At 47.5% G+C, this 25,961-nt stretch overlaps 1 protein-coding gene across 8 annotated transcripts in view; it reads right to left on the minus strand.

Moving 5' to 3' along the window:
- LOC105903345 (zinc finger MIZ domain-containing protein 1-like) overlaps nt 1–25,961 on the minus strand; it is a 137,431-nt gene that overhangs the window by 13,066 nt on the left and 98,404 nt on the right. For all 8 annotated transcript variants that reach the window (XM_042703158.1, XM_042703157.1, XM_042703155.1 and 5 more), the window contains exon 6: nt 76–211. In XM_042703158.1, the coding sequence (XP_042559092.1) occupies nt 76–211 (136 nt within the window). The remainder of the gene's footprint in view (nt 1–75; nt 212–25,961) is intronic.

Below are 25,961 nucleotides of genomic sequence, written 5' to 3' on the forward strand. Positions count from 1 at the left end.
AATGGCGTGTTCTGGATGGCGTGTTCTGGATGGCGGGCGGCGGGCGGCGGGCTGCGGGCGGCGGGCGCTGCTTACCCGTGAGACAGGCCGGGCTTCATGGGGCCCATGGGCGGCTGCATGGGCACCTTCCCCTGCGGCTCGCCCTGCCGAGACTTCTGGTGCCGGAGCAAGAGCAGACGACCCAGCTCCTCACACCAGGAAGACAGCAGCGCTGAGAGGAGAGAGGGAGAGAGAGAGAGAGAGAGAGAGAGAGAGAGAGAGAGAGGAGAGAGGGAGAGAGGGAGGGAGAGAGGGAGGGGGAGAGAGAGAGAGAGAAAGGGTCAGGCATACACTTCACTAACCACTAGGTTTGTAAAAACTTAAAATGTACTGAAAACATCTCATAAATATACTGTTCAAATATACAGTTTTACTCATTTACTGTGCAATTTATCCACTCAAGACGTAAAAAATATGCGCGGGTATATGCTGTTAAATCCCCTTTCGTAAGGTAATTCAACAACAACATCTGAGGCACAGAAACGTTTTCACAGCAAGAAACCTTCATTATTACTCATTTTTGAACTTTAGAATAAGAACACTTTATAGGTACAGTATGTAGGATTTAGAGGGAGCTATTAGCAGAAATGGAATATCATTTTCATACTTATTGTTTTAGTTTACGTACCTCCTTATACGTTTGGTTAATTGTTAGTGTATAATCACCTATAACTATGAATCATTGTGTTTTCATTAGCCTACAATGAGCCCTTTATATCTACATAGGAAGCAGGACGTCTTCCACACAGCCCACCATGTTGCGCTGCCATGTTTCTACGGTAGCCCAGAAGGGACAAACCAAAACACTGGCTCTAGAGAGGACCCTTCGCATTTGTATGGCACTTGATACTGCAGTGTTCTCCTACCTACATGCTTAGAAAGGGAGGGGTATTCAGCTACTTGCAATTCAGAAACCTCACCACTAGATGCCACTAAAACCTACCCAATGCACCTTTAAGCTTGAAGGCAAGGAATCCTCAGCGAGGTTCTAAAAAGAATCGGAGCCCTCGAAGTAGAATCGATAGAGACAAACTGCAAAAAAATACTGAGGGGATCTAAACTGCATCCTAGAGCTAGTTGTAGAGGTGCCTGTCACCACCAGGGTGCGCCCTAGCCCCAGTGGTCGTCAGGGAGACTCCTGCTCCCGCCTCCCTGCTGGTGGAGGTCTCTGCCACACCGAGCACTTGATCACATCATGTGCTTTTCATCTGCAGTCAATCTTCATCCCTATGCCAGCTACAAAAGACCACTTCCCTGTCCTCCCTGATGAAAAATGAAAGTGTGTGTGCGTGCTTGTTGGTGTGTGTTCTGGTGCAGGCATGTGTGTGTGTGTGTGTGTGTGTGTGTGTTGTGTGTGTGTGTGAGTGAGTGAGCCTGTGTGTGTGTGTGTGTGTGTGTGTGTGTGTGTGTGTGTGTGTGAGTGAGTGAGTGAGCGAGCCTGTGTGTGTGTGTGTGTGTGTGTGTGTGTGTGTGATCCTAGCCCTAGGGCAGCTGCCAGTGCTTGTGATTCTTATGACTTCCAACTGGAGAGACAGTGCACTGCTCACGTTACATTTTCATCATCCTCATTCTAATGATCTGCAGCACCGCCGGAGAAAAGAAGAACAGATTTACAACCGACAGAGAGAAGGAGGGAAAGAGCGAGAGAAAGAGAGATAGAGACACAGAGAGAGAGAGCAAACAGAGGACATGGAAAAAACAAAACAAAAAAAATCTCTCTCTCTCTCTCTCGTTCTCTCTATCTCTACACACACACACACACACACACACACACACACACACACACACACACACATCTAAGCACCAGAGGCATTTGGGTGGAGAGCAGCCAAAACAAAACAGTGTTTTCAGAACAGAACAATCCTGAAGACATAAACCTGAAACTTCAACACACACACACACACGCACACACACACACACACACGCACACACACACGTACACACATACAAATCCATCTTGTGAAAGTGTTGCATCTTGGCCCCAGCAGGCAGCTCCCTCTTTCATTTGAACACTGAGCACATTTGAGCACACCATCCTCGCTGTGTGTGTGTGTGTGTGTGTGTGTGTGTGTGTGTGTGTGAAGATGTGTGTGGCGCGGAATACAAAAGATGTGTACAGATGGTGCCAGCAGTCTTTCAGCTCCCCATCTCTCTCTCTCTCTCTCTCCCTCTCGCTCTCTCCCTCTCGCTCTCTCCCTCTCTCTCTATCTCCCTCCCTTCCTCTCGCTCTCTCCCTCTCTATCCCTCTATCCCTCTCTCTCTCTCTCTCTCTCTCTCTCTCTCTCTCCCTCCCTCCCTCTTTCCTCCTCGTACCCCCTTATCTCTCCTTCTCCCTCTCTGTCTCACCACTGAAGCAGCTGGGCTTTTTTTCCTTTGTGGTTTGCTGAAGCAGGTGGCAGCACACACAAACACACACACACACACACACACACACACACACTCAGAGGACTCTGGGCAGCCGATCTGGGCGATCGATACTCAGCCGTCAACAAGGCGGACCTCTGGGTGGCGATGTCACTGAGTGAGCCTCAACCACCCCACCCCCACCCCTGCCCACTTCCCGCCATGACCCCCCCCCCATCCCCCATCCCTGTCCCCTCAGCCACCCAGGACCAGCCCAGCCCAGCCCAGCCCAGCCCAGCCCAGCCCAGCCCAGCGCTAATGAGAACAGCTCACATAAAGCCACAGTGTTTGAGATGGGCTCCTACTGCTGAGCACAACACACCACAAGCACTCAATGAGCACCGAGCAGACACATTAATGAGACGACAGATTTAAATGACCACAGAACAGACACACTAATGAGACGACAGATTTAAATCTAGCGAGAGACGTGTTTACACGGAGCTGCTACAAGAAGAAGTGGATCTACTGGTTCTACTGGTTAAACAAGCGGGTCCGATTATTTCGTTTCCAAAGACACCCACAAACGGGCCGGAGGGACGCAGGCGTCACATCGCAACTAAGGCAGCAGGACGCATACGATGTAACCCGCGTCTCGCTCTTCAGTAACGCCCGGAGGAACACAGACCCCTCTGCAGCCTACTAAGTTGATTTCACACCCGTTCTCCCATTCCCACATGGCACCAACGCGGCTTCCAGTGGACGTAGCGTAGCTTCCCAGTCGCAGACCATTAGCAGACCGACAACAAGCGCGGACACTCCTCGTGTCAAGTCTGCCAAAACATTCACGAGTCCACATGAAAGAGGCCGGGGGCCCTTTGGAAAACACCTTTCACACGTGTGCTTCCCTCATCGCAGACCATTAGCGGGTACGCTACAGGTGAGTTACTTCAGCAGTCTCTCTCCCACCCCTTCTATCAGTCTATCTTCCACCCCTTCTATCAGTCTATCACGCGTTCACAAGTCAACAGTGCGAGGCCATGAAGGGGAGTTGGGGGGCCGTTGGGTGTGAACAGCACCAAGGAGGGGAGTGCGGAGCGCGGAGGAGAGGATCTCTTCTCGGCTCGTTCCGTCTTGTCTCGTCTCGTCTCGTCGCACCACACCTCAGCTCAGTTCAGCGGCTGGAGCTGCTCAGCCCCCTCACCTCCCCCCCCCCACCCACCACCCCCACCACCCAAAGCCCACCATTAAACACCAGCTTATCGCCCCAGGAAATCACCTCCTCGGTCGAGCAGAACTGCTCACACAGAGGCAGACACTGTCATCGAGAGAGAGAGAGAGAGAGAGAAAGAGAGAGAGAGAGAGAGAGAGAGAGTGTGTGTGTGTGTGTGTGTGTGTGTGTGGTTGACTGGGAGAGGATAGCAGGCAGAGGAGAGGAGAGGCTCAGTGATTTCTGCTGTCATCTATAGCCACTGCCTTCTCTCAACACACTCAAACACCGATAGACTCAATCTCTCTATCTATCTTTCTCTCTCTCTATTTCTATCTCTCTCTCTCTATCTCACACACACACACACACACACACTATGACCAACATGTAAACCAAATAATCCTCCTGTATATAGATGCATCCGCTACTTAGACAAACACAAACAAACTCTCTCTGTCTCTGCCAGCCCCTTTGGACGGCCTCCACCCCTCCCGTCCCGTCCCGTCCCCAGTGGGAGAGAAGTCGAGGACACAATGTAAAGATTGTCTGTCTCCTCTCCCTCTGTCTGCAACCAGTTCAACGGGGCCAAACAGCTCACTCACACACTGCACTGCCAAACTGGAGCCCAAAGACTGCTCACTGCATTAAGAACACACACACACACACACACACACACACACACACACACACACACACACACACACACACAAAAGAGCAAACATGCAGCATCTAACCGCCAAACTGCCACCCAAAGAACTAATCTGTCAACTCTGACTCCTAAATCACCATCGCATATATCCACTGAATGTTCCTCTTTCTCTCTCTCTCTCTCTCTCTCTCTCTCTCTCTCTCTATCTCTCTTCTCTCTCTCCTTCTTGTTGACAGAGATGAAAAGAGGATCAAGTTCTCTATTATTTTCTGCGTTCCAGTCTGTGCTCTGTGTTATTGAGGGCTATCCTCCAAGCATCAGTGCAGCTGAGAATTATTGATACCTCTGTGGCTTACAGCCCACCCCCAGTGCCTCCAGGTCCTCCACACTTAAGACCAGTAATGGATCTGAGGTGTGTGTGTGTGTGTGTGTGTGTGTGTGTGTGTGTGTGTGTGTGTGTGTGTGTGTGTGTGTTTATTGGCGTGTAAACTAACATGTTTGTGTGTTTGTGTAAACTAATGCGTGTGTGTGTGTGTAAACGAATGTGTGTGTGTGTGTGTGTGTGTGTGTGTGTGTGTGTGTTCATTGGCGTGTAAACTAACATGTTTGTGTGTTTGTGTAAACTAATGCGTGTGTGTGTGTGTGTGTGTTTATTGGCGTGTAAACTAACATGTTTGTGTGTTTGTGTAAACTAATGCGTGTGTGTGTGTGTGTAAACGAATGTGTGTGTGTGTGTGTGTGTGTGTGTGTGTGTGTGTGTGTTCATTGAGCCGGTTTAGCCCCAAGCCCCTCTCCCTATGTGCCACAGTGACCCCTTGAGACAGATGAAAAATGGTGTGTGTGGTGGTTGCTCCATGTTTGTTCAGCCCCCCCTTCATAACTGGTTTCCCTGTAGATGGCCAAAGCCTGTTTAGAGAACGCCATCAGTAGCTGCCACTGGTTGTGTGCTGAGAGACCAAGGGGTCTACAAGAATACTTTGATGGGGGGGGGGGGGGGGGGCAACCAAGCATGTTAGCATGCAGATGTGCAGCCCCGTGCAGCATTGACTGTGTGTGTGTGTGTGTTCCATTGGCAGTGCGGCCAGGGCAGTCCAGATATTGATTATGTGTTTCTATTCTCTACTGCCTAAAATCAAATAAAATAAAATAAATACATCTCTCCTTGTTCTGTCTATCGCTGACTATCTCTTTCTTCTTTCCTTTTTTTTCAAGTAAATTCATGTCTTTATTTGCGTGGCAGATATTATGAATTTGTTTTGCCGTGTACAACATACATTTTGTTTTTACAAACATATAAAACACAAGCACGAACAAAAACACACTTATTGACTCTTGTCTCTTTACTCTGGTCGATTTTTGAGACACAACAAGTATGGTGATACTCCCATGAACACCCCCTCGACACACACACACACACACACACACACACCTCCCTCTCTCTTCTCCACTGGACACCTGCTCCACCCATCAGCACCACCAGTCTCTTGCCAGGCATCCATCCCATACGAGCAGTACAGACAGACAGACAGACAGACAGACAGACAGACAGACAGACAGAAACCCAAACACACAGACACACACACACACACACACTCTCAGTAACGTCAGTGTCCTTGTAGGCAAAAGGTTACACCTCTCACGTTTCTGCCCTGGGACCTTTACCCACTTTTTTTTTAGAAGACAGCATTTAGACGTCCAAACATTCAAGCAGTTAACAGCTGTAAGGCCTAGTTGTTGTGACCAGCTCCTGTGGCTAGGAGCTATCCTGAAGTTAAAAGTAGCTCACTAGCTGGCTAGCACACTTTCATTGAGTTGGCATTCATTTATGGCTTCCAAGAGATGAAAACGCTAGTCAATTCTTTTCCATGTTACCCCCCCTAAAAGCTCAGAATTAGCCCTTTAAGCCCAACTGGGCTACAAGCTAACACGTTAGTAATGCAAAGGTTTAGAACAAACACTAATAAAATGTCATCTCCGTGTCACAACGTGCTTTAAATAAAAGTGTGGGCCAAGTTGGGCGGCAAGGGAACCGTAACCGTAGTTACTCAACAGGCAGCACAGAGGCCGGGGCAGACATTCCTGAGCGTGCCTAGGAGAGAGGAGAGCGGCGCTCACAGCAGTGTGTGTGCAGGGAGGGGGGGGGGGGCGGGGGCCAGCGCTGTGTGTCTACAGCGTCGTGTTTGGACACCTTTCAGGAGAAGAATAGAACCAACGGGGGAAAAACATGAAGAAACAGAAAAAAGGGAAGAAAACAGAATCAAATCAAGAGCCTGATCTCCTCCCCCCCCCCATCCTCCACTTTATTCTCTGTCTCTCTCTTTCTCCTTCTTTCTTTCTCTCTCTCTCTGCACTTGTTGCTGGTGGGCAAAACGGGTGCCAAGAAGGACACGAAAACCCCAGAGCCCAGAGCCCCATGCTGCCCGCTCGGGTTAGGCCTAATAAATCATGGCTGTCTCGCTCCAGTCCCTGCCTCTGCCTCTGCCAGCAGCACAGTGGCACAGATGAGACGCCCGCCCCCCTCGAACATCGACACCACCATCACCACCCGCCTGGCATCAAAAGCCTCTTTGTCTTTGTCCAGATGCCACAAATGATCCATCCATGCCAACCTGATAATGTGAAAGGAGTGAATGGTTGGAGGTGACTTGGCAGACAGTGAAACGTTCTCTCTCTCTCTCTCTCTCTCTCTCTCTCTCTCTCTCTCTCTCTCTCTCTCTCTCTCTCTCTCTTCTCTCTCTCCTCTCTCTCTCTCTCTCTCCTCTCTCCTCTCTTCTCTCTCTCTCTCTCTCTCTCTTTGTGTTATGTTGTGTGTGTGTGGGCGCGTGTTGTGTGTGTGTGGGCCGTTGTGTGTGTTGCGGTGTGTGTGTGTGTGTGTGTGTGTGTGTGCGTGTGTGTGTGTGTGTCTGAAGGTTACGTTCTGTTAATTGTATGCCAGTGGAGCAATTAATTGTAACAAACCAGTCTACCTGGAGCAGGACAGGGGATGTGTGCCCAACGTCCTTGTCCTCAGACTGTGATGAACAGATGTGCATGCAACACTCAAGTCCAATGGTGGGATCCACGGAGAAAAGAGGCAACTTAGGGCGTGATCAGGGGAAGTACATCACAGCTTTACAGCAAAAAAGAATCACTCAAAGGACTTGCGAATATCAAAATCATGCAGACATCAGCATACTACATACAAATTTGCTCAAACGGCAACAATAGCTGCGGTAAACATAAGCCTATAAGATTTCTGTGAGTAGTAAACTGTGGTAGATGCTTTTAAGTAACACTCCAAAAAGCTTGATGAAGTTGATGCTATACACCAGAGTCTGGGGAACGCACTGAAGTCCATGTGGCTGCCATACACACTGTGTCTCCAAGTCTGCGTTTGTGCCGGTCTAATTACAAAACCACCCAAAAAATGTCCGTCCGTCCATCCGTTCCTGTCTGGGACAGATGACGAACGTTCACTCCTCTTTCAAGGCCTATGATTCTTTCCGGGGGTTTCCGGCCCCTCTCAGAGGCTCTCAGCGTAACTCCTCCAGCCTCATGCAGGCCACATGGCCACAGCACCGACCCATGAGCCCCCTCTGCCCCCTCCGCCCCTTCACTCAGTCCAGGGCAATACTGTGGCTCCAATGCATCCGAATTGGAGTGCATATATGAATATGAGTGGTGCTCTCCATGGGATATAATACCACAACACTAATGGTTATCAAACAGCACAAGTGTGAAACAGCTTCGGTGGAGACGTGTGGCCACTATGCTGTGACATCCTACCATGTGCTTTCTATCTGGTTGCTACGTCAACGATTGCCACATCACTCCACCGCCGCCCACAGCTGGTCCTCAGACAGAGATGCTGAATGTCCGGTTTTGATTAAGACCTCTATAAACGCCGCACAAAATGACTCCGAATGTGGTCTCGTCTTTCTGTGCCTCTCCACTGTCCACGGTTCATGCGGAACACGAGACATGAACACGGATATATGACGCGACGCAAGACGACCAGACCACGACCGCTTCATAAATCGCTAAACCATCACACATTTTTTTCCCCGAGAGCACAACCCTGCAAATCCCAGAGTGAAATGCTGAATTTACAAAAACACAGCCATTAATAGTATCTACACACACACACACATATTCAAACGCAGTCCGACGATGTGATAACTGACAGTAAACCTCAAATCACGTCACGTCCCAAGTAGGTCAGCTTGTGGTTGTCCCCATATTGTGGGAACAATCTCCAAAAGAATTAAACAATAGTACCCCACCCACCCACCCACAGCGGCTCCCTGTCCAGGCCCCAAATGACCCAGCTGGACTTCCTGAGGAGCAGCCGCAGCGGGAGCAGCATGCGCCTCCTTAAGCCCGAGCAGCCGGGAGGAGGAGGCTCCTGCCTCTCAGGCCTCCCGCCGCGATCCCACTAAGTCCCCTCCACATCAATCCAACCTAAATCCAATGTGCAATTTGTTAATGCACTGTGTTTCCTTGAAGGCGGCAAAGCTGATTTACAGAGGATGGATGACACACAGAGAAAGAAAGAGAGAGAGAGAGAGAGAGAGAGAGAGAGAGAGAGAGAGAGAGAGAGAGAGAGAGAGAGAGGAAGAGAGAGAGAGAGAGATCCCCAAAGCTACATCTTTATGTTTTAATTCAGGTCATCAAGAGAGGAGGGAAGCCCTACAGGGCAGTGATGGGCAAAAAAGACAGCAATATCTACTCCTTATCAGCTGCATCACACCATTTAACTTCCCTGGCCTCCTATCACAATCTGAAAACAGCAGAGATATGGGGAGATATCCAGTGCACGTGCTTGAGTGGCCATATTCTAACACTTCAAGGGAGTTTTTCAGATCTTTTTTTCTTCTTTTCTGAGCACCTGCCTAGGATGTGCAAACTTTTTTTTCAAATTTTAGTGAATACTCTAAAACGCAGCGTGTTGTGCAAGACTGAAGAAGAATAAGAGACTGAATGTTAGAGAATAATAACTGTAAAAGTACTAAAGTAATTGTGAGATTTTCTGAGGCTTTCGTTATTTCACACCAGTGAGAAACTCTGACGAATTATTCTCCTGGTGTGTGTAGGTGGGTGAGATTGTTGATGTTTGTGTGCCAACTGCCAAATGAATTTGAGTGTTGCTGTGTCACTTAGCCAAAGCCGACACATGTATGTTTGTTTGAGTGTCCATTTGTGGTCATCTGCCAAGTGAACATGTGTGTGTGTGTGTGTGTGTGTGTGTGTATGTCTTTGTGTGTGTGTTTGTGTGTGTGTGTATGTCTTTGTGTGTGTGTGTGTATTTCTTTGTGTGTGTGTCTTTGTGTGTGTGTGTGTGTGTGTGTGTGTGTGTGTGTGTGTGTGTGTGTGTGTGTGTGCGCGTGTGTGTTTGCCCCCGTGTTGTCAGCTTATCACAGCGGGTGACCTGCCATTTAAAACAAAATAAAAAAACAATGAATACACACACAGACACACACACACACACACACACACACACACACACACACACACACACACAGACACACACAAACACACGTACTACACAACAGAGAAGCAGCTTAGGGATGGCCAGACGTTTTCCCCGATCAACAGGCTGCCCTTCAAGGAGGGGGAGTATTAAGTCTACATCTGCGATGATCCTAATTAAAGGACAGAACAGATGCTGGAGGGGACCGGCCAGATATGACGGAAAGGGGGGGGGGGGGGCAGAGATGATGTTGGGGGGGTGGGGTCGTTTGAGTAGGTGGCAGCAGACCAGGAGAGAGGGCACGGATACAGGCTGGCAGCCTCTGAGGCCCCACACATCCTCCCCCTCTCTCTTTACGGAAGGGGCCACAAGGTCATGGGCAAAAGTGCGAGAGAACGTCAGTGTACGAGTCTCCAACACCGATGTAATCCGCATGTGTACAGTCACACTTTACTGAAGCAGAATTAGAAAGGCGTGACCCCCCCCCCCTTTGTGTGTGTGTGTGTGTGTGTGTGTGTGTGTGTGTGGAGGCCCCTCTGTGTGGAGAACAGAAATGCACTTTAGGGTTGGCAGTGAGGTATCTATGTGTTGTACATTAACTAATAGGACCATTGGGCCAACAATTCGAGGACCGTGGGTTTAGTCCCCACAAAAGCACAAACTAATAACAACATAAACACAAACTAATAACAACATAAACACAAACTAATAACAACATAAACACAAACTAATAATAACATAAACACAAACTAATAATAACATAAACACAAACTAATAATAACATAAACACAATGTGCTACAATTGATAGAGCTACTCGATTGCACTACCAGGTATGCAAATCTTTTTTGTTTCATAGTTTTATGAGAACGAGAGCACAAATGAAGTTGTCCAAATAACGAAGGCATAACTATGCACGCCATGTCCATTTTTTCTAGAGCAGGTCCTTCACTCAAAATCAGCTAGAGGAACGAAAGCCAACCGCTGTGGTGGTGATGCTCTACACAGCCCTGACTGCTTGCTACGGGACGGCAGCAGTATCCAGCAGAGCCTCCTCAGCAGGTGTCAACGTCAGCACTCTGTCAAGAGGCCAGTGGAGGGGTCTGATAGGAGCACACTAGGGGCCCCGTTAAGGTCTGACAGAGGAGGTCACACAAACAAAACCAGGATTGTGTGTTTTTGGTGAGAAACAAACACACAGAGAAAGAGGTAGTCAGAAGAGAATCTTGAGTTCCTTTCTGGTGCTTTTGAGGTTCACTGTTTGAGGAGGAATCTTGAGATCCCTTTGAGGTGCTTTTGAAGTACGACGTTTTGAGGAGGAAAAGTTGACGTAAACTTAGACCGGGTCAAATGAACTAAGTGGACAAGTGGGCTCGGAGTGTCCTGTGTTACGCTTCTGTTAACCTGCCTTCAAACACACCTGACAGACAGAGCAGCCTGCAGGTCCAAGGCGACTGCTGCCTTCCTTGGCCTCCAATCCTCTTGTTTAATGATTGAATAATTGCTTCAGCCGACTTCAGTGAGACAGACGGCGAAATCAAAGCCTATGATACCAGTAGCAGTTCCAAGAACTACAGGGGAAAATCCACTTTACTGCTAGTCCTTGTGTTGAGGACACCTGGCTCAGCTTCAAGGCTGCTCTCTTCCTTCCTTTCTCCCTCTCTCTCGCTCTCTTTCTCTCTCTCTCTCTCTCTCTCTCTCTCTCTCTCTCTCTCTCTCCGTTCTCTTTTTTTCTTCCTCTATTCTTTTTTTAACAATAGCAGCAGCAAGTGATTCAATCATGAGATCAAGCTCTGTATTGAGCGAGCACTACAATGAATTGCAAGCATTACAACTCTTGAGGCACTAGAAATATGGGCATTATTTAACAACGTTGCAGCGAAGAACCAACTCCTGTATTGTGGGAAACCCTCCTAGTAAATACTGATGTACAACGATTGATATCATTTTAGGACAAATGTCATGTTTTGCTTGTGATATCGATGTGTGCGCATAATAGGCGTGCCCTGACCACTGACGAGTCGACCATACACATGGAAACTATTTATTTCCCTGGTGAGAAAAGAAAGGACCTGATAAGTTCAGTCTCTAGAAGACATACTTCTGCGTCTCATTCCTGTTGTCTCAGTTTTCAGAAGCCATGGGAACATTGTAAGCTTCCTGAAAGTTGCCCACACACAGACACACACACGCACACACACACACACACACAGACACACAGACACAGACACACACACACACACACACACACACACACACACACAAAAACTCCCCCAATCCCCGTACCCTTCACCTCCCTGCTCTTCAGCTTAAGAGGCCTGAAAAGTCTGTTGGGACTTGGGGGCCCACCTTGATGAAACAGGGGTCCCTATTGACAAGGGGGCCCCACACATTCACACACACACACACACACACACACACACACACACACACACTTTGACCCCTGCTGCTCAGGCGAGTCGGGTGCGTCACTAGCAACTCCAGGATCAGGCAAGTCTCAATTTTCCTGACATCACACATGCTGCGCCGCACGCCCAAAAGTACACGACGCTCTGGTATGTCGTACGCCAGTTTGGATAAACGGGCCAGCTAAAAGGGCCGTAGGTGTAAATACTCTGCTGTGAATTGTGAACACTCTCTCAGCTCAAGTGTCAGAACATGATGCGTACATTGGGCACACAGTCATGGGTTCCTTTCCCCCGGCCCGCATACATACTGATTGAGACATACGCCTTAAATAAACCAAGTGTAAGAACATCTGCTGAATGGCCACAGATAATGAAATTCAGTGCAATCCTGAGCTCCCCTCTACTGTGCAACGCAGATTCAAAAATCTAGGATGGGCTAGCCCAGCTTGAGCATGTCCTGTGTGAGAAATGTGTGCATAATGCTTTATCAATGTAGATCTGATCAGCGCTAACGCATTTTTATTTGCACCAGAGCAAATAAATGAGGGGGAATCAACCCTGGGGTTGATATACAGCTCAATATACTGCTACAGCTGTTTGGATGCTTGCAGTTCAGGCCGACTGCTCGCTGTAACTCAGTTTTACGGGGCAGATAGCGAAACATTATTCATAATTATGCATGCTTTTAGCATGCTGTATAACTCATTATTTGTACGCAGCAGTTTGTCTTGGTGTGTTTACTGGCTACAAACCAATATATCTGTTCAACTCTGCCACAGTTATTCCAATGTAACTTAGGCATTCGTTAAAAAAAGAAATATTACGCAATTCAGGATATCAAATGAAATATATCATTCAATACAGACATGTATAGACAACCAAAAAATACTTAAGGTTGTAAAATGGCAGAAGATCAGACTTATGCTGTCCTGTTTGCCTGTGTTTAAGACTTCTCTAAGCAAATTAGGGAGGGCTGTGTTTTTGCTTGTCAAAATGTGAAACAAGACATCGTTGTGCTGATTGCGCACATTCAGACAAGAATGAACACGACCTTCAAAGACAGCGAAAGATATAAAAGAAAGAAAGAAAGAAAGAAAGAAAGAAGAAGTGACTTGTTATCAACAGCAACAAGACCTCCATCTCTCCATCTTCAAATCATATCAAGGGCCAAGGAGAAGTGAACCTTAAAATGACGTCTATACATATCTATACACCTTGCTGCAGTGTCAGCTTTGGCCTGTTCAGTCATTCTATTTTGGTTGTCATAGCAAATGAAAAATGTACCCCTTTTCAAGGGAATGGCTAGCTCACCTGCCTGTAACGTTCTTTTTGTCCCCAGGAGGCACCACGGAAAGTGAGTCACCCAAACAAACCTTCCTCCTCTCCCACGTGTTACTCATAAGAGGCATGAGAGGAGGAGGTCTACTCCTCTGTGACAGTGAACATGAGTTCTGTTTCCAGCTTCTGAGGCTTTGTCTCAAGAGCAGCATGCTCGGAGCCTCGCAGACTTCCAAGACTTTTAGTATGTACAACACAGCCCTTCTCCCATAGGGTCTGACAACACGGCCAAATTGATTTCATTTGAATCGAATCACGAGATTCAGGGGGGTTGGGGGGAACGGGGGTGAGGGGGGAAGGGTGGACGGCTTAAGTTTTGAAGGAGAGCTGGAAGAGGTTGGTGGACCACACAAATGGTGATTTCACAACTGGGTGACATCAAGATAGGGAAAACAAGCGGCGCATTCATTTCTTCACAAGCCCAGTAATGAATGGGTGGGGAGCTGCTCCCCAGTGAAAACACTGGCTAACATGGAGAGGCGTTCTTGTCTTAGCACGTTGCGACGGCTTTCGCAAGTGAGAGACAGACAAGAAAAAGAGGCAAAAAATAGTTGCATCGTCTCCCCCCGAAAGATGTAATTATCACAAACATGTTTTTTTTTTTTTTCGTAAAAATGAAATGTTTGAATTACAAAGTAGGAACCTGATAGTGTTGTGGATGACAACATAACAGGTCCAATTCTTATGAAGCTTATCAGGAACTGTAGTACACACGCAGTCACATTGCGCTGTTGTGCTTTGATTGATTTTGTGGTTTACACTGAACATCAGTCACTCTCTGGGGGAAATTCTTTCCCTTTTTGTCCTAACAAGCAAGACAACTTTGAGGAAAAAAAGATTAGCAAAAGCTGGCAGCACAAATTGGGTCTGAATGCTCACATTTTCACATTGCCAAAAATGCTACATTTCAAAACTTAGCAGAGAAGTGATAATGGGATAGTTAGACATGTAGCTTAGCCCTTTTTCAGCAACTTTTAACTTTCTGTTGCTGAACTAGCACTAGTCCCACATGCCGGCTGATTTTGGGCCAGTCCTGGCCCCGGTCTGGTCCAAATCTGGCCCGAATCCTTTGCAAATCCTCTTCACAGTGCCATCTACTAACAGCTATTTAGGGTGCTAGCTGGTAAAATGTCATTGCTCACTGCAAGTGTGTGACTGACAAAGAAAGATAACTTAACTTAAAATCAAGCGTTTCATTCCAAGAAAGAACAAATGATTTATATATACTGGTTGGCTATAGAAAACTTAACTTCATGAACACATCTTTCATTAAGTGCACAGTTTGAAGCCATCTTGAGGGTTCACAATTGACCAACTAGGTTTAAGTCGAGCTCTCTGGTTCAGAGGGGCATGGGCTGTGTTTTGAAGCCTCATTCTCCTAGCTAGCGAGAGCCATGCCTGTCCCCAGCATCAGTCAAGTAGGTCAATGCAAAAGAGAGTGAGAGAGAGACAGAGAGAGAGAGAGAGTGAGAGAGAGAGAGATAGAGAGAGAGAGAGAGTGAGAGAGAGAGAGAGATGGAGAGAGGGAGAGAGAGAGAGAGAGAGAGAGAGAGAGAGAGAGAGACAGACGGAGAGAGGGAGAGATAATCAAGCTTATTTTGACCCCTTCAGAGTGAGAACAGTAAGTGGGTCAAACGTAGTCAGCTGTTACAGCTCTATCAAGTGAAGTGCTGGGAGGCACCAGTCATTCTGTCCGAGGCTCATTCCTCCGCAGGGTGCCCCCCATCCCTCCCATCCCCTGCTTTAACCCTTCACCCCCGACACCCCCGACCCACCCTGGTCCAACCTCATTCTACCCCACCCCAAAGACTCTCCATCCCCCCAAGGGGGATAATAAAGGGAAGTTACTATGCTTCCAAATGTCTGGTCACCCCTCCTCCGTCAGAGCTGGCTCTACACTCTCTCACTGCTCTTTCTCTCTCTCTCTCTCTCTCTCGCTGTCTCTCGTTCACTCATGCCTCCACTATCCCAGGCTGTCTACTTCTTTTGACAGGGAGAGGCCTCACATTGTCTTTCATTCACAGAGGAGAAAAGCACCCACGACTTAGCCAGCACCCCCTCTATCCTTCAAACACACACACACCCACACACCCACACACACAAACACACACACACACAAAACTCTTCCCTTGCGGCCCCCCACTGCCACCCTCATCTTTGTTGCCAGTCAACCCAAACTCTCCGTCTGTCTTGTCTCCCAATGTTATTTCACCCCTTACACTTCCGCCCTCTCTCTATGCCTCTGTCTCTTTTTTCACTCTCTCACACACTTCTCTCTCTCTCTAAAGTGTCCGGACAGAGTGGGGACTCAAGTGAGCAGAAAAAACCTCCCAATGAGCCATGATTTGGGGCTCGCAAACTCACTGCGGGGGCCCCCCGGCAGATCTTCACTTGTCTATTTCCCGCTCTGAGCCTCCACCTCCCTCTCAACCTCTTCCTCTTCCTCTCTCTCTCTCTCTCTCTCTAGCTTTACAGTCTGTCTCCTTCAATGTCTTATGACAGCCCTTTTTTCCTTCTCTCCTCTCTTCTCCCCTCTCCCGGCATGTCCAGTGACTGCACACAATACGCATCAATTATTCATCGGCAATCTCTCTTGTTTGCACGGCCGAAGCCAATCACAGATGGATACATGGCTAATGGGCTCCTGCTGCATCTGCACGCGCGCAGCAGCAGCCACGGAATACCCCCGGAGACCGGCCGGCGGGGGAAAAAGGCAGAACACGGTTACGCTCTCTCTGTCTTGCCTGTCTATTTTAGAAATAGGAGGACACTTCAACAAGGGTGAGAAAAGTAGAGAGAGAGAGAGAGAGAGAGAGGGAGAGAGAGGGGAGGGGAGGGACAGATTGTGGACACAGGAGTGTTTGCATGAAAGGAGAAGAGAATACTACTACAAATGCCACTGCAACAAAACTGTATGTCATTCTTTGCCACTGCTAAAGGGTTAACACAAGTGAGAAAGAATGAGAGAGAGAGAGAGAAACAGAGGGAGAGAGAGAGAGAGAGAGGGAGAGAGAGGGAAAAGGAGGGAGAGAGGGAGAAAGAGAGAACCAAACGCTTATCTCCTCACCTTGGAACGTGTGCAGCTGTTATTGATGTATCTCCTCTTTCTGTCTAGTGATCCATTGCCTGCGTCTCCCAATACACACATCACACACACACAGGCAGCCCGAGCCACTTGGCCAGAAGGGACAGAGAGAGGGGGGAGAGTGAGAGAGGAGGAGGAGGAGAGAGAGAGAGAGAGAGAGAGGGAGGGAAAGAGAAAAAAAGAGAAGTCCAGGCAGCTCACATTTCAAACTTGCAGAGAGGGGGGGGAGGTGCCTAACTGGCTCAGCAGCCTGGATCCTTGGCCCCCGTCCAGCACCAGCAGAGACAAGGGAGAAAAGAAGCCCCAATCAATGAGCTTTTACAGCAACATTTGCTCTCTCGCCCGTACGCCCGCCCGCACGCACGCGAGACGGGTTTTTGTCGTGGTCGAAACACCGGGCCGCACCAGGGAAGAAGGAAAAAAAATAAACTAAAAAAATAACTCCTTGTCTAAGCCGCAACCTGGGGCCCCCTGTATTCTTCTCTGTCCTTCTTCTCTCTCCTTCTCTCTCTCCTTCTCTCTCTCCTTCTCTCTCTCTCTGTCTTCCTCGCTCTCTTTCTGTGTTTAGCGCCAGAGGGAACTAAGGGATGGGGCTGGTGTGAGAGGAGGCTGTCCTCGTGTCCCCTGTCTGTCCCAGGCAGCAGGGGCAGCGGGCAGGGCTGTCCGACAGCCACGAGCAGCAGGAGGAGGAGGAGGAGGAGGAGGAGGGAGGGGGAGGAGGACAAGAGGTGGAGGAGGAGGGGTAGGCCACATTAGAGGACATTTGTCTTTCGGCAAGGGGGAGAGAGTCCTACATAAATAATTACACAGAGTCAAACAGGCAAACAGTGTAGCTAACAGCCACCAACACCAGCCCCAAGGCAAGTCAATATTGTTTCTTTCGAGGAGTAAATGCTTAGCTCTAACAAATGAATTTCAAGGGCCCCAATTAGCTTTGCCTCCGAAGGTGGTTTTTTTATTGATTTATAGTTTATACTCCATTAAAACATTAAGCATGCTTCTACTACAACCACTACTAATATTATTACTATTAATCTACTACCACTTCAATAATATACTATAATGATGTTATATTATTATTTCATTATTACAGTGGAACACTTATATCCACTGATTCGGTAACCACGGTTTCGGTTATTCGTGGTTTACCGTGGCCCAAACATATTAAGTGGAAAATTCCAAAAATGAACTGTTCATAAGTTTTAAATTCCACACCACTCTGAGTAGCCTTTCCACATCGTTGCGCTTACGTGACTAATGTCTTTAAGAACATCTCTTTTCTCATGTATGTCTGTCCTTGATTCCTTGCTGTATAATTGGTTTCATTTTGTATTAGTTGTTGCTGTGATGTCTTACTGTGAGTAATTTATAAAAAATAGTCTTTATCATAAGTATGTGTGTACACGGAAAATAAGTTCTATATGGTGTTTGCTAATATTCGGCTATCCGTGGTAGGTCTTGGATCATATCCCCTGCGGATATAGGGGCACCACTGTAATAGTTAATTGTATATTCACATCTAATTCTAGACGTTGTCAGCATATGAATATGCACTACCTTTTAGCACAGCAGACAGTGTGCACTGCTAAGAGGGACATCAATGTGACTGGTGAGCCCTGACCTCGGAAGCAGAGACACTTTGGCGAGGACCCCAGCCATGTCGCCCCGCAGTCGGGCAGGACAAACCCATGCTATCATTCCTTCTCCTTCTCTTTCTCTCTCTCTCTCCCTTCCCTTCCCTCGATAGGCTGTAAACACTCGGGATCGGCACACCTGATTTACAGCGCCGGGAATCCAGCGAGGAAGGGGGGGGGGGTTATCTGTCACGGCTGACACCGACACTTTGTCGACGGTGGCTCCAACTCCAGCGCGACACAAAGATGGCCACGAGGGCGATGTGGCTGCCGGTTGATTTATGAGCTGCCGACGAGCGCATACCTCCACCCTTGAACTCAGACGCTCTCTGTCTGTCTGTCAGAAAGTCTCCCCTTGAGTCTCCGCTCCGGAAAAAAAAGCTTCTTCCTCTCAGCAGTGCTAATCGCTGGCAGAGGGGACGTCTATGCAAAAAAAGGGCCTAGACAGAGACTGACAGACTTTTTTCAGGGGGAAACGTGACGTGGCGTGACGGGACGTGATGTGCTGCCGTCTGGCCGGCCATAAAGCGTGTGCACATATACTGGCCAGCTTATGCTAAGCTGACACGTCGTCGCTCCCTGTAGTCAGTCTGACTTCTCACCTCCAAATTTTGGTCAAAGTGCAAAACCATAGAATATCTGAAGTCTTTTTCACTAGTTTCGTACTTCATTTTATTCACTTTATTTCCTTGTCTGTTTGTCATTGCTTGTGTCTGCTCTAAGACTCTGTTGTGGGTGCCGGCTGGCCTGGGGGAGACAGCCCCTTGGAACAAGTCCAGACGCTCAAAACATGGGCATGACCACCAGCCATGTTTGCAGGCCTCCATATTATTTTCTATTTAGGAAAAAGCCACAGTTAAACTAGCAGTTACTCAACGCAAGCCTATGCTGGACGGAGAGACCTAGAGAGAGAGAGAGAGCGAGAGAGAGAGAGAAAAGAAAAGCCAGCTAAAGAAAGAAAGAAAGAAAGAGTACTTGGAGGAAATGACATGCCTGTGTGCTGGTGTGTAATTCTGATGGTGTGACACACAGCTCCAGTCCCCTTCACTCTTCTGTGCACCACTGCCTCTACACCCCACCCCCGATCACAGGAACCCCTCTTTTAAGGCAAGACCTGCCCACGGGAACCCTCAGGGAGGCACAGCTCTCGGTTCAAAGGGGATCTGTACACTTCTTATGTGTCTCGTGGATCACCTCGAGGCGGTTGTTGTAACAACAGGGAAAATGTGTGAGGTTGACAGCAGCTATTCATTCCAAATGGGGCACACACCATAGGACTATACTTTAATGGTGTGGCTCAATACTAACTGTTGTAGTGTCACAATAGCGTTTACGAATCCACCAGCGAGCGCCTGAGGAATTTACATAAGCTTCGGAGTAACGAAAGACACAAAAAAACTCCAAAAACAATTAGGCTGTCATGTAACAAAAGGGCCCGTCTAATAGTGATTACACGAAGAGCGCATTGCTCAAACTGGTTCTACCTGTCAAGAAGTCAAACTGCCCGAAGGTCGTGTTCAGGAGTTGTTGTGCTTTAGACTACTGACTTGCTTCTTCTTGCTCCACAATATTTGTTTGTTCACACTCCAAATTGGCACAGTTGCAGGACTAACCTGTTTTCAGAACAGGAGAGCTTAAAGTGTTCAGTTGCCTTCCTAAATTCCACAAATGAACAAAAAAATGATGTGGCATCATAAGTAGTATAAATATTGAACTGCATAGACGAGATGTTAACAGGTTTGGGTAAAGTGAGAGAACACACATCAACACCCAGTCGGTTAGCATTTTGAGAGGACGACAAAAAAAAACCCAAATAGTAAAAAAAGGCCAAAGCCAGCACAGCTTGTTTCACCGAATGATACAACCTCTTTATCCCTTTTTAATCTCCACGCTGAAAGCTCTGTGCCACTATAATAGTATGAGAAGATTGTGTTAACTGAATACGAGCCTGGCACAAAAGCTAGGGGGGGGGGGGGAATCAACTTTTTTTTTTACAAACTCCTTCTCTCACACACAGACAAAAAAAAGGTTTCTTTTGCAGGACCAACAACAGAGGCATTCCAAGTGCCTGCTGAAGCACAAGCCATTTGGAATGTCCCACTCTGACCTACATGGGGGGAATCATGAGTAGGCATTTTTCCCCCTCTCTCCCTTCCTCTCGCTCTCCGTGTGGACTCTTGTGGCGGACAACACCAATTATCCTACACGGGGAGAATGGATCTCAAATGAAGAATGATGTAAAAATCCCCACTGAGTGCAGAAAAGCTTTTATAATTACACCCATCAGTAGTAATATCGGGACAAGGGGAGATGGCGTTATAACAGTTGCCACTGCTGGTGCTGGTCCAGGCTTCGAAGGAATAGGCTCCGTAATCACAGATTAATAGAGCAGTCTAATCCCATTCACATGAGGGTCACAACCTGCTCTCCGTCGCCCCTCCCCCATCCTCTACCTCCCTCTCCCTCTGGTCCTGGCCCACCTGCAGAAGCTGCTGCTGGTGCTGCTCTTTTTACCTCCATATCTCCAGTCTCCCGCTGCCCTGCCAAGCACAAACAGTAATCAAGACCCCCATTAAAAATGAATGAGCTCTCTCCTCTTTGGCTCTGAGGTGGCGTACGCACCAATACGGTGAAAACGGAGTTATGTTGCGTTCTGGCTCACCGTCCGTGTGACAACGGGGGGGGGGACACATATTTTTGAAAAAGGGTGTAAGAGTGGAGATTATTTGAAAACGCGACCTTAACGTCACCATGTGGACAGGTGAAAACTGAGCTTTCGGAAAACGATGCGACCCCAATTTTACCCCAATCGCCTTTTACGCGCCGTGAAGGCTGAGCCGAGTGCCCTCAAAAGCCCCCACCTCGTGGCAATGAATAGAGCATCTATTTTTGATTGTCAGACACATCGTGGTTGTCAGCCAATTTGTTCTATTTCTACGAGGAGGACGTAACGTTTCGGAAATATCAGTGGCCAAAGCCACTTCTGGGCTCGTTTGATATAGAGTGACACTAAATGCAACTTTAAGCATGGTAGGTTCACTTCAGTGGGGACATTCTGTTCGCGGTTCTAACATTGAAGAATTTTATAGGATTTCTCTCATCTCGAAATGTCATTGCTTTGATAATAATCTTGTTTAGTTGGGGGCTAGAACCTTGCAGCACAGGTTAAGCAAGACATTTTTAAAATGACCTTGCTAGCAACAGTGTTTTCACACATTTTTGCGTCTCAGTGTGGACTCGGATGAACTGTGAAAACGTTGTCATGTGGATGCGAATCTTTTTTCTCACTCGTGTGGACGATACTGAGACCTGCCCTTTCGCAGAGCCTATGCAGACATTGATAAAAGCACTTTGTGAATACCTCTTTCTCTCCCTCCCCCTCCCTCCCTCTATTCTCTCTTTCATTCTCTCCCTCCCTCTCTCTCAAATGCAATGTTGAATCAAAAAGATCTGCTCAGACTTGTCAGTCGAATCAAAAAAGCTTCTGCGTAAACACGGCCCCAAAGTGTACACACATTTGTTTTGCAAATGAAACCACTGACTCCATTTAAACGGCAGCCCAACACACCAACACCTCCTCCTGTTCAGCCCCAAGCAGATGTGACTCAGGATTGATACGGGCTCTGAGCGGCCATCGGGGTCTGGGTTCTGGGCTCTGAAACAGGCCCTCGCTACCACCAGTGACCGGGTCACCGGCCTGAGCCATCGCCATGGCTACGGCACTCTTATCTATCCACTGGGCGTTGTCCAGGATCCCTGGCAGGCCCTCTAAACAAATTACTACTGAAACAACATTACACGCAGCAAAGCAGTGTGTGATTACAGCTCACTCCCCTCCTCCCTATCCTCAGTGTTTTATTTCTGACTCTCAAACTATGATCTACAGTGAGGGGGGACGGAGGCTGGAGAAAGGGAGGACTTTATTGTTGGGGGGGTGGGGGGTTGCAGAGGGAATAGGAGGAGGTGGAGATTGTGGCATTCTGGAGGAGGTGGACATTTGGAAGAGGTGGTGTTCTGTGCTCTGAGATTTGCCTCAGTGAAGCAGACAAACATGGCCTCCCTGGCTTGTCTCCAGTGTCGGATGTCCAGTCAGCGTCAGCCCCCCTCTGCTGGTCATGCTTCTGCCTTCCTCTAACCTCCCTCTGTCTGAGGGTAAGACCTCCATCCCCAGGGCAAGGTCTGGCCACAAACGTCTACAGTAGCTTAGTATGGGCTATTCACGAAAATTCCCTTTACACCTGAAGTCATTTAGCTTTAGCTTAGCGTGCTCCAAACATTGTTAAACAATCATTTCGTATCTAAAGAAGAAGCTTGAGTTTGGCGATCTCGAAAAAAGGATGTTAAACAATTAGTATAGTAGTCATAACCACTGAACTAAACAACAACTAAACTCATGGCTTCCCCTGGGCAAGATGCTGTCAAAACTCTGTTTGTATCATTATCTCTTGGTGACAAGCAGTAACAATCCCCTTCGGAACAGTTCACTCCATAATCTTTTTTTTCTTCTCTACGGTTTCATATGAAAAGCCCAAACATCAGGTAGTTTCCAGCTTTCGACAGTCTTCTGAGGCTTAGCTGCTGTGTTGGTTTTCCACTATGCAGCTCCCCAGACGGTCCCTGGGCCCGGATCTGTGCGTGCCCGACCAGGTCCGTCTGGAACCAGAGAGGCTCTGGTGACAGCAGCGGGAGCTGAAGCACTGCATAAACACTGCAGCTCTCATCGGAAAAAATACAGGGGTTGTGTGTGTGTGTGTGTGTGTGTGTGTGTGTGTGTGTGTGTGTGTGTGTGTGTGCGCAAGTGGAGGGGTGAGGATAGGATAGATCGTTCCACTCAACCGTGCGCAATATTTATGTCTATACACAACTAAGCATGAAACAGTTTCGGGACAGTCTGGATGCACCCCCCTTTATCCACCCCCCCCCCCCCCCCCCCCCACACACATTTGGCTCCCTGTTGCCCCAGCGGCAGCCGAAGCAGGAAATTATTTTAGGTTGGTGGGGGCCAGCCTTTGATGAGCTCATAAAACGCGGATGTGAGGAATTAACTGAGACCGTTGGTTGGCGAAAGGTGAGGAGAGCTAACCTCATGAGCTGTCGATTAAGGGGAACCCGGTTCTTTTCGGTTCTGCACAGCAAGTCTATTTTTTGCTATTCTGCTTCCTCAAAATACTACATCAACACTATATTTGAAAGACTGAATTTTCTTTTTAGAAAAAACATCTTTTTGCTTTTTAAAAACCAATTCTTCAACTTAAGAGTCTACGTCATACACCAAATAATTCTTGAATGCTGTAAAAGCAGTATATGACCTCTTACACTGTAGCAGAGCACAATTCATTCTGAGTGTATAATGCAGAACATGATGCATAGACCATTTCATCTACGACTGGAGCAAAGAAGTCCTTTTTCAGCCACAGCAGAAAGGCTCGATCTTAACTGAAGACAGGTGAAAACCACAAATCAGCTTTTTCAGAAGGCTTTCACATTGGGCACAGATTTTTGACTGCCTATATATCATATCTTTTATTCAGCATATCCTTTTCAACAGGATTCCAAATGTTGGCAGGCAACAACACACTTGATATCTGTATTTTCCACTTTGACAAATGCTTGCTAGTCGGAGACGTCAGGTTTCATCAGACTGGCATTGCCTGATTTTTATGACCTCTGCAGCGGATGTTTCTACCTTTAACCCTTTCGGCATTACACTCGTATAATGTCTTCTCAGTTAAAGGTGCAGTCTGCGATTCAGGCAGAAAGCTGTTGATCTTTGACATTAAAAGTCAATCAAATGACATCCCTCCCTTCTGTGCTCCTGAAGCAAATGTGTTGATTGGCTGGAATAGTGTATGGCTTGGTCTGAATTCCTTTATTTCCCATTTACAGAGCCAAGACTGTGTATGAACACCGTTGTTTTTTCGGCACACACACAGAACAGACAACTATTGAGGAATTGAGGAACAATTAAGTGAATTTGACGAAAAGTGTACTGGATTAGAATAGCGGTCTACATCTTGAAATCATTAACGGTACTTACATAATCTGCTCAATAACATTATGTGCTGGCCGACATCCTGACAAACTTCTGCAGACATCCATTAAATACTCATTTATGCAAAGCGACTTGCACTGGATGTGAACTGCACTGAACACACGGCAAGTAGCTGATATCAGCATCTCTTAGTACATCCAAATGCATCTCAATACGGAGGAGTGCCAAAACCATGTCAGCACTGATATATTATCACACGTCCTTTTAGATTAGTCTGACACTACAGGTTTGGTTTTGGTTTACCCCTAGCCTACACCAAGTAACAGCTGCATGTGTGTGTGTATGTGTGTCTGAATCTGGTGTGTGTGTGTGTGAGAGAGTGAGTGAGAGCTGAGGCTATGCAAGCGATTTACGAGGGAGATTAAGTGAGTGTGAGATGAATTCATTCCGACTGGGAGATCTTGAGCGTTCACGGAAGAGACATTAGATATTTGAGGGACATTAGTGGGTTTGAGGACATGGTGGCTCATGACGTGCCTAAAACAATAAGGAGTCTGTTAAACTGCAGGCTACGGCAATCGCAAGGTTATGGGGAGCTCATCGAAGACCAGTATGTTTGCGCTGCATTTAGTTGTACTACCCAACTCAGCCCAATCCACATGAACTATATTAAAGTGATGCTAAATACTGAATATCAGCTCTAAATACTGAGCACGTGGTAAAGACTTATAATATAATATCAGCTCTAAATACTGAGCACGTGGTAAATACTTAGAATATAATATCAGCTCTAAATACTGAGCACGTGCCCCATGGCGTTTGCTAGCACCATGTAGCTACAATTGCCCAGGCAGCAGCTGAGGGGGGTTGGCCAGCAGAAGAAATAATGAATAAGCTGGAGAAGACCAGAGTCAGGTCCACTGTAGCGGACGTAGCTGTCTGAGAAAAGATCAGAATGTACAGGAGACCAGTCCACGCCACTGATGGACGAGATAGCCAAGCCAAGGATATAATGCCGCCGGGTGTCCAAGGCTGTATTGATGTGCCATGCCTGTAGCCTAAGGTTTTACTATGAATTGAAGGCACTGTAAGGTAGAGTATGCAATATTCTACAAGCCAAATAAAACTGTTTACTTAGTCAGTAAAGCTTCAACTTGACAACTCTGAGGTCTTACCCATACTGTGGAAAGCAATGCTGGACGGTAATCTACGTATGTGAAACGCGTATCCGAATCACTCCATTTAAATCACAAACGGGCTCCGGGGTTTCCCGTTAAACCATCTCGATGAAGTGTACTTCCCGACACTTCGAGAGCAGGCCAACGCGGCAAACACTGCTGCAGCCGCCACCGCCACTGCTCCCTCTGAGGTTAGCAGAAATTCTCAGACGACTGTGTTAAACATTCCCATCACCGCAGTAAACAAGCTAATTACCCACGCGTCCCGCTCCATCCTGTCCCGTCCCGTCCCGTGATGCAATTTCTCATTGCAGAGCTTACGCCTCAGTCGACAACAACACAACGCAACACAATGCTTACACCAACACAGTCTGTAGGCCGCTGTGTGTGAGTGTGAGTGTATTTGTGTATGTGTGTGTCAGTAAGGAACAGATCCAAATGAGGAGGACTGAGGTGAGACAGTGAGGCTTGAAGAAAAGACAAAACAGAAGTGGCACTTTACTGGAAAGGCTGATGAGAGACAGAGAGAGAGAGAGAGAGAATGTGTGTGTGTTTGTGTGTGTCGCCTTGCAATTGCTTCTTCACAAAATATATGGAATGTGTTTTGTTGCCCTTTGCTTATGGATCCAAATGAAAAC

This window comes from Clupea harengus, chromosome 23, assembly GCF_900700415.2.
Source record: "Clupea harengus chromosome 23, Ch_v2.0.2, whole genome shotgun sequence".
NCBI classification, from domain to species: domain Eukaryota; kingdom Metazoa; phylum Chordata; class Actinopteri; order Clupeiformes; family Clupeidae; genus Clupea; species Clupea harengus.